The sequence below is a fragment of the Tripterygium wilfordii genome, chromosome 11, assembly GCF_013401445.1.
Source record: "Tripterygium wilfordii isolate XIE 37 chromosome 11, ASM1340144v1, whole genome shotgun sequence".
Taxonomy (NCBI): Eukaryota; Viridiplantae; Streptophyta; class Magnoliopsida; order Celastrales; family Celastraceae; genus Tripterygium; species Tripterygium wilfordii.
In genome coordinates this window covers 10,960,001-10,968,386 of record NC_052242.1, presented here as the reverse complement: position 1 = coordinate 10,968,386, position 8,386 = coordinate 10,960,001, and the positions used below count along the sequence as shown (strand labels likewise).

The 8,386-nt window shown below is 33.8% G+C and overlaps 2 protein-coding genes across 4 annotated transcripts; one reads left to right on the top strand and one right to left on the bottom strand.

Moving 5' to 3' along the window:
- Positions 1–439: 439 nt before the first annotated feature.
- LOC120008518 (protein CANDIDATE G-PROTEIN COUPLED RECEPTOR 2-like) lies at positions 440–3,832 on the bottom strand. 2 transcript variants are annotated; one of them, XM_038858863.1, is made up of 6 exons: positions 3,083–3,832; positions 2,139–2,219; positions 1,321–1,480; positions 1,125–1,227; positions 964–1,045; positions 440–815 (listed from the first exon to the last, which is right to left on the bottom strand). In XM_038858863.1, the coding sequence occupies exons 1-6, from the start codon at positions 3,377–3,379 to the stop codon at positions 738–740; spliced, it is 801 nt and encodes a 266-aa protein (XP_038714791.1). In that variant the 5' UTR covers positions 3,380–3,832; the 3' UTR covers positions 440–737. The 2 variants fall into 2 exon arrangements, with proteins under 2 accessions (XP_038714791.1, XP_038714790.1); XM_038858862.1 differs by having other exon boundaries at positions 2,028–2,219; positions 3,083–3,830.
- Positions 3,833–4,606: 774 nt separating this feature from the next.
- LOC120009836 lies at positions 4,607–5,521 on the top strand. Of its 2 annotated transcripts, none has more exons than XM_038860549.1 (2): positions 4,607–4,998; positions 5,105–5,521. In XM_038860549.1, exons 1-2 carry the CDS (start codon positions 4,977–4,979, stop codon positions 5,494–5,496), a joined length of 414 nt encoding a protein of 137 aa, XP_038716477.1. In that variant the 5' UTR covers positions 4,607–4,976; the 3' UTR covers positions 5,497–5,521. The 2 variants fall into 2 exon arrangements, with proteins under 2 accessions (XP_038716477.1, XP_038716476.1); XM_038860548.1 differs by having other exon boundaries at positions 4,607–5,010.
- Positions 5,522–8,386: the final 2,865 nt, after the last annotated feature.

Genomic DNA, 8,386 nt, shown 5'->3' with positions numbered 1-8,386 from the left:
GATTAATAAAAATAAAAATTATTATAAAATCATTATATTTAATATTTAATAAAATAATTATTTTATTAGTTTTATTAATAAAATAATTATGCGTAAACTAAATTTTAATAAAAATTATATTTATTATATTAAATTTAATAACAAAATGTAATATAAAAATTATAAAATCTAATATTATAATACTTTAATTCAACAACATTTCTGTTAACATCAATTTTTAATTTACCAAACACCTCAAAGCATATTCTACAGCTTTAAGCTTAGCCTTTTTTTTAACAACATTTCCATTAACATTAAAAATCAATCTTTCCACTCTATTAAACAGAACCTATAACTAGAGATCCAATAATTGATTAATTGGGTTGGTGTATACAAACAGAGATGATCCCGTAATAAATTGAGCAAACAGTGACGTTCTCTGTGAACAAGGAGGTTGCCAGTAACCTAAAGCTCCAACTATATTAATGACTTCTAATCATTTTAATTACAGAAGTCCTTGGTGTTTCAACTACATATAGCAAACCAACAAGATTTCGACCACAACTTTTAGCGCACAAATTGGAAACCAAGCCCCTGGAGAAATTCCACAACATCAGCTTTGCAAGTGCTAGAAAAACATAAACATCCACATAACTGAAAGAAGAATGTCTTCAATCAAGGGAACTTTCAGTTCTAAGGCCATTTTACTTTTATTTACAGTGTAACAACTAGATTATACTGTCATGCAGGGGCTATCATCAATCCCAGTCAACATCAAAGAAACCAGCATCTTTCATCTCCGAGTAATATGCATTCTCCAAGTGCAAACCTTCCTCCTGTGGTCATATCCAGTTCAATCACCAGTTAGAAACAGTATTATTTGACCATGTTGGGTTTAATGATCCAGAAGATAGGAAGAAAAACAATTTTTTCCTTCTAAAAAACACGAAAAACACCTCAAACTGGATTAATGACGATTATTACCTGGAGAAAGTCTGCCAGAAATGTTACATATATAAGAGGAAGGTAGAAGGCATGGTAGCAAACAATTGTGGCACCATACAACCTGAAAAGGTTTCACACTTGAATAGTTATCAGGAAGCTTAAATTACATCACTACGATGATGAATTTGGTCTAAACTTACCAGAATCCGAAATTTGCTCCCCTCCCAGTAAGTGCACAAGCAAGCAGAGCTATGGCATTCAAGGTGAACATGATGGTGATGTATTTGTAAAATGCGGGCCTTGCTGAAGAAAAAGGAAAGGAGAGACAGGGTCATAATTGAAAGTTGTAAATTGGTTCAACAACGTTGACAATATATTTATAGTGAACAGACTAACCAGGTAGCCTTTCCCTCCACTTGGAATGATAAAGAAACAAGATGAAGCCGTAAACTGCAGTTAACACTAGCCTGTGTACAACCCACAAGCCCCACTTATGATGTGGATTTTCTATGCTGTCGACAAACAAAGGGACACCAAATCCAAACACATAAATTGCCTGGAAAAAAAATACATATAGAAACAGGATCAAACATCCCAGTGTCACCATGGAAGATAGAGAAACTTACCAACAAATGGAAGATAGAGAAGGATTTAAAAGAGAAACAGCAAAGAGAAATTATACGAATATACTAAAAAGTAGGAATAAGTTCTCTTCATGTGGGTGCAAAGGTTTATGCATGCATATATATCACACATTTCTAAAATTGTGGTGATATTGGTCAATGTATGGATGTATATGTCATATATGCTTCCCAACTACATATGAGCATGTGACACAAGAACAATTTCTTAGAACGATCTACACTTGTACGATTCAACAATAGATAACTTCTTATAGGTAACTGCTTATTTTATTGATCTTTTTGCTCACAAAAGCACCTAAAACATTTATCACAAAAAACAAATCTCTTTACAATGAGTGCTTCTCAAATCTCAAATGTAACCAAACACAATAAAAAAAATGTAAAAAGTGCTTGAAGCCCACCACACCTGGGCCAGAGAAAGGTGAGAATGCTTTTTCACCAAAGAAAAAAATATTATACCTTCAGAAGTATGTCACAACCAACTATGAGCCCCGAAATAATGAATATCCATGTCAAAGTTTCAAAACCACTCGCATAATTTCCTTGAAGAAGAAAAACAACTAAGCTTACTTCCAAGAACAACATTCCAGATTTTGTAAGCAAAGATAAGATATTCCACGCCACTTCATTGCCAGAACCGCACTCCCATCCCTGCATCCGTAAAAAGAGAACTTAAGTTGCTTTTTCTAGGAGACCCAGAACAAATCTTCAAGAAGAATAATATATTGTAATACCTAGGAAATCCTTCTAACTACTTAACTAGCAAGTGAAACAATTTTGGAAGAAGCAAAAAATTTATAAAAGAGAAATAAATGGTGAAGGGACTTCAGCGCTAAATGTTATAATACAGTGCCTACGAAGCAATAATGCAAAATTATCCATTTTCCTATTCAACGTCCAAGTGACTTTTGTTTCCGCATTTAAAATACCGCAGCACATTAGCCTGCACAAGGTTAAGAAGGAAATTTCACTTTTGAATTTCGTGAGCTGATATAGGCCGACAAATCATTTCTAAAAATTATTGTAATTGGGAGTCAGATCACATTAAACAAACTGTCCCCGTATTACAAACAGAGAATCACAATAAATACATCAGAAATCATAGCACACTCAAAAACTGTCATTACAATTATGCAAAAATGTCAAGCAATCATTTATAGATGCAACCATCCTAGGGGCATCTTTCTGTTAGCAGTTGTTCACAATGAAGAAACGAAAATGTTTCAATACAAAAGGCATAAATTACCCACGCATTGATGAATACCAGGGGTATTTTAGAAGTATACACTGCATATTCTAAATTTCTAATAAGTTAATTCTTTCATTCCTGCTTCCCCAATAATTCTCTATAAACTATGACAATCAATCAATCATCAAAGAAGAAACTAGATTCCATTCAAAACAAGTAACAACAATTTATAAAAGAAAGGAAATTGGCAAAGAACAAAGTAGTATAATCCCAAGACCCATAAATCACAAGCAATTCAAAATCCAAACAAAATTAAATCACAAACCTGCAAGGAGCACCAAGCAAGGTTTAGCAAGCTAATGAGCCAAAGGGTCCCATAATACGAAATCATTATATATGATCGTCCATTGGATAGCTTCACGAAGCTCTTCTTGGCCTGGAAAGCCAAGTAGAGCACAAACAATAGAGAGGGTACAATCAGGGCCACATTGTGCCAAAATCCATGGCACTCGAAGAGCCACTGTCCATGAGGAGCAGATTCTTCTAATATATTAGAGTCAAGGGTTCGCGATACTGGGATTGCAATTGGCGATTCCGCAGCGAGTCCTGGCAGGGTAGGCATCTTGAAAGGTTTGTTGCATATGGAGGAATCGAGCCAAACAGCAGAAGCAAAAACAAAAAAAAAACCCTAACCCTAAGATTTCGTGAGAGAGATTTGAATCGCTTAAAATGGATTACGATCGTGGCTTTAGTGGGAGTTTTGGAGCGCTGAAGTCAGACCAAGGTGAGGAGAAAATCTCATCGAAACCTGAATCAACCTCCAACCGGAATGAACCTCCTCTCTACAGATTTCCCTCTACGCTCTACACCACCTCAGTACGCACAAGAAAGATCACAAAATTCACTCACTCAGCGTTGTTTGACTCGCTTTCACAGCTCAGATCGCCAAACACAATCAAAAATAAAAAACGACGATGATCATCTCTTCCAAAATTCAGGACTCGCTGATACACCTAAAACGATTGCATCATAAGAAACGGGTTATTTTCTGGATCTACTGGGTTATCGGATATTTCTTATGTAATTATTAATACTTAATAATTTTTTATTATATACCCGTACTTTGAAGCTTGGGCTAAAAATTCCTTGCGCTCAATTTCATCATAATGGTGTTGGCGTGGGCATTAAACATATGAGATGGCAGTGAATCGTTAATTGAACCATAATCACATTACATGTAAGGAATCATTTATTTATTAGATCGTGGGTTCGAATCATATCCTTTTTCAAATCCCTGTTTAAAAAAAAACATATGAGATGATTTTTTTTATTTATTATTTTGTTGTTAATGACTGACAATCTCGTGATATGAACTAATAAAATGATGACACATGTCAAAATTTTGTTATATCATTTATTTATTTTTTCATGACTTCTTAGAGGATGTTTGAATTGTAGAGGACATGAAGATGAACATTTGAATTGTAGGTGTCAAAAAAAAAATATAAGATGATTTTTTTTATTTATTATTTTGTTGTTAATGACTAGCAGTCTCGTGATATGAACCAATAAAATGATGACACATGTTAAAATTTTGTTATATCATTTATTTATTTTTTGCATGACTTCTTAGAGGATGTTTGAATTGTAGAGAACATGAAGATGAACATTTGAATTGCAAGTTTCAAAAAAAAAATATGAGATGATTTTTTTTATTTATTATTTTGTTGTTAATGACTGGCAGTCTCGTGATATGAACCAATAAAATGATGACACATGTCAAAATTTTGTTATATCATTTATTTATTTTTTTCATGACTTCTTAGAGGATGTTTGAATTGTAGAGGACATGAAGATGAACATTTGAATTGCAGAGAGATGGAGGAATTGGAGGAACAAGTTCTTCGAAGTCTTGATTCGCTTTGAATTGGATTCATTATTGGCTTCAGTCATCTGAATGAATTCGAACAAATTATTTGAAGTTTTTATTCGTTTTGAATTAAACTCGTTGTTGGATTTGTTATTGGCTTCAGTCACTTGAATTGAATTTCTTTTACCAATTTTAACATATATTTTGTATAGAATCAACATTTTCACAAACTTTACTTTTAAAGTATTGTTTGATAGGGCAAGACTCCCCCTCTATCTTTTCTCTCTCTAAAAACTCTCTAAAAAAACTTTCTATTTTTCATGGCGGTACGGGAAGGAGTCGAGATCTGATGCTGCTACTCCTCCCCAATAGTAAATCTACTAGTATTTCTCGGTTCTATGTTATTTAATAATGCTTTGCTGCTTTTCCTCTTAGATCTTGTGGTTTTCTCCTCTGATTTGGTGTTTTCCCCCACAGATCTGTTAGTTTTGCTCTCAGTTCGTGTGGTGCCCTCCCTCTCTCGTTCAGATCTAGCCTTTCTAGGCAATGATGCTGGCTTTTTTGATGGCGACATCCGTCCTATGGTAGTTCTGATCAATGTTGTGAAGAAAATGTCCCAAGATTTCAGTGTAGACTCTCCCAATGTTATCTATAAAGCTTTCAAGACAATTTATCATAGTTCAAAACTTGCTTCAAAGCTAATGTTTGCTTCTAGGAAAGAGTTAGATCTCTTTGCTTTGAAAATTGTTGTAGACGTTATTGTATTGGATCTTTTCTTTGTTCTTGATGCAAGAGTTTTATGTTCTTATATTGTTTCTAGAGGAGAATCCTCATATCTACATCGTGTAACTCGTCATGGTTTGTTTTAATACAAGTTCTTTTATTCTTAAAAAATTATTGTTTGGTGGGGATTGTAAAGGTTTTTTCGCTTTTCCTTTTGAAATTGCTTTTCTTTTTCTTGAATTGGACTCGTTAATGACCTTAAACCTACTTCCCAATTGAAACTTGCTTGGAGACAGTTGAGGCTTCAGGGGTAGAGAGATTTTGCGACTCAATTCGATCATGTGGTGATGAATTCTTGTCTCCCAATTGAGATTCAACTGCGTTGAGGAAAGGACTTCTTGAAAACTAATGTAGTTTACTATTCACCGCAATCGGATTGAGAATAGATCTAGAGGCTAATTCCGTGTTGGTTAGCCCTAATTGGGTTCAGTGGCGGAGTTGGGATGGATTGTCACTGGGGTCGCACTTTCTATAATGATAAACAATTATATACTAAAATAACCTATTAAGAGGACAAAATGATATTAGTTAAAATAACCCAAATAATCATAGTCATAAAGACAAACATATTACAATTTGACAAATAACAAATAAAATATTACATATATTAATTTTTTTAAAAAAAAAATTGAGTAGGGTCACCTGACCCCACTCCACCCGCCTATCTCCGCCACTGATTGGGTTGTTCTGCCATTGAAGCTCATAATATCAAAGGAAGAGAACTTCGTAGTGTTTGGAAGAGAACTTCGTAGTGTTTCAGGTTTAGAATATAGGAATTGTCATGAATATCTATTAAAAGCATTCAAACATTAAACAAAATATAATTTTAGTATCACTCACATTAAGCCTAATCTTTCCTAGCACTCCCAAACCCTTCCAGATGTGTATACAATACTTGTTCTTCACCTGAAATTGAAACCTAGTAATTCCTATTACACTTTGTTGTCCAACGACCTCAGATAAAGCACAAGCTTTGGAACTATTAAACTAATATCTTTTCACAACTACAGAACTGACTAAAGTTGCATACTTTCACAATTGCACAACCGAATAAGACTATATGTTTCAACAATTGCATAGCCGAATTAAGCATGATTACTCTTTAACCATAGAATCAATTCTTAAACCTTGAGTAAGATCCTTTGAATCTCTCATCGCAAAAGTTACTTTGAAAAGGAACATTACCTCCTCCCTTTGAATCGTCGTATTCTAATTTTGTGACATGCTTACATAGAGTTTTTAAATCATCAAGTTCTTGCATTGTTCCACTATTTCCACTGTCACTAACAATATTACTTGTATATGTCCTAAAAATTTTTTTAAAAAAAGTACTATAGACATCACCAACAAAATTAATTTTAGTCATCTTAAAAAATTAAACAAAAATAATACGTTCTCAGTTCTCATCTAGGAGATGGACTTCTTTCTCGTAGGACTTTTCGTCGTTGATGCCGCTGCTTAGGTTTAGGTCTTTTGCATTTGAGAAGATAAAGTTAAAAAGTCTTATTTAATTTTGCCTATTAATTTTTTTTATATATTTTATAAATACCTTTTGTTTTCACTTTATAGAAAGTAGTTATCAACTTTAAAGGAAAGAAGAGTCGGACATGCATCCACCATGTCTCCGATAGGGGCAGATACACTGCCATTATAAGAGGACAATTGTTTTCAAAAAATACACTAAATATACTCTTATTTTCAATTTGCCCCTTTAATTTTTTAGAAAAATACCCTTTATATTCTCATGTGTGAATGTGTGATATATAAATTATATCCAAAGGTCAACACTATGATTGTGATACACTGATATGCGTGTCAATTATACCCGTATTCATGTGTGATACGTCAAGACTTATAGAAATTAATTAAAAATAATAATTATTCCTTTTACTTTACTCTCTTAGTCAACAGTCTCTCTCTCACCTCACCTCTCCACTCTTCAGGTTTTCATCCCGACTCCTCTCCTCTGTTCACTCGTGATTTCGTTCCAAACTTGATAACTCGTTATTTCGCTCGTGATGTATCAATTAAAGAGCAAATAGCTATCGTTATTCGTTATGTTGACTAACATGGACATATCATTGAGAGACTTTTGGGAAATTGTACATGTTTATGACACTTTTGCTCTTTCAAACATGGACATATCATTGAGAGACTTTTGGGAAATTGTACATGTTTATGACACTTTTGCTCTTTCACTAAAAGCACTTTTGCTCTTTCACTAAAAGCATCAATTGATGTTTTATTTTGCAAGTTCAAGTTAAGCATATCAAGACTACATGGCCAAGTGCACATCAACTTCAATTAGCACTTGTTTCCGTTGCAAAGAATGATGATTCAATTGTCTTATCATTCTCATTGGTCACAAGTGTTATAAATGTGGTTGGTGGCTCATGTAAGCTTCATGATATTCTTTTAAACTCACAAGCTATTAACACTCTAAGAGTAATTGAAAGTGGTGAACTTGCAAGTGGAAGTGGCCAAAATCAACAATCAACTCTTAAACGAACCGGTGATACACGTTGGGACTCACATTTTAACACTTTGATAAGCTTAATTAAGTTGTTCAATTCTATTATTGATATGCTTGAGTTCATAAGGGAGACATCGAAATTTAATCAAAGAGTTTAAACATGCACTTTATTTGATCTGTTGCAATCTTTTGATATTGTATTTGGACTTCATTTTATGAAAATAACTTTAGGGGAATTGTCACAAGCATTGCAAAGAAAGGATTAAGATATTGTGAATGTTATGAGTTTGGTCAAAGTAGCTAAGACACGTTTACAATTGCTGCGAGATAATGGGTGGAACAATTTGTTAGATGAGGTTTCATTGTTTTGTAGTAAGCATGTTATAGAAATGCCTAACATGGATTATTTTTTTGTTGTTCAGGGACGGTCACGACGTAATGTTGAAAAGGTGACAAACAAGCATCGTTATCGGGTTCAATTGCTTAATGTTGTCATTGAATTG

What these genes read in the sequence shown, in the direction of transcription:
- LOC120008518 (XM_038858862.1), bottom strand. Translation starts at nt 3,379, where the DNA reads ATGCCTACCCTGCCAGGACTCGCTGCGGAATCGCCAATTGCAATCCCA. An exon ending in GTGGAGGGAAAGGCTACCTG is followed by an intron (nt 1,228 to 1,320) that starts GTTAGTCTGTTC and finishes CTTTTTCTTCAG; the next exon opens with CAAGGCCCGCATTTTACAAA. An exon ending in GGAGCAAATTTCGGATTCTG is followed by an intron (nt 1,046 to 1,124) that starts GTAAGTTTAGAC and finishes AAACCTTTTCAG; the next exon opens with GTTGTATGGTGCCACAATTG.
- LOC120009836 (XM_038860548.1), top strand. Translation starts at nt 4,977, where the DNA reads ATGCTGCTACTCCTCCCCAATAGTAAATCTACTA. An exon ending in CCCCAATAGTAAATCTACTA is followed by an intron (nt 5,011 to 5,104) that starts GTATTTCTCGGT and finishes TTTCCCCCACAG; the next exon opens with ATCTGTTAGTTTTGCTCTCA.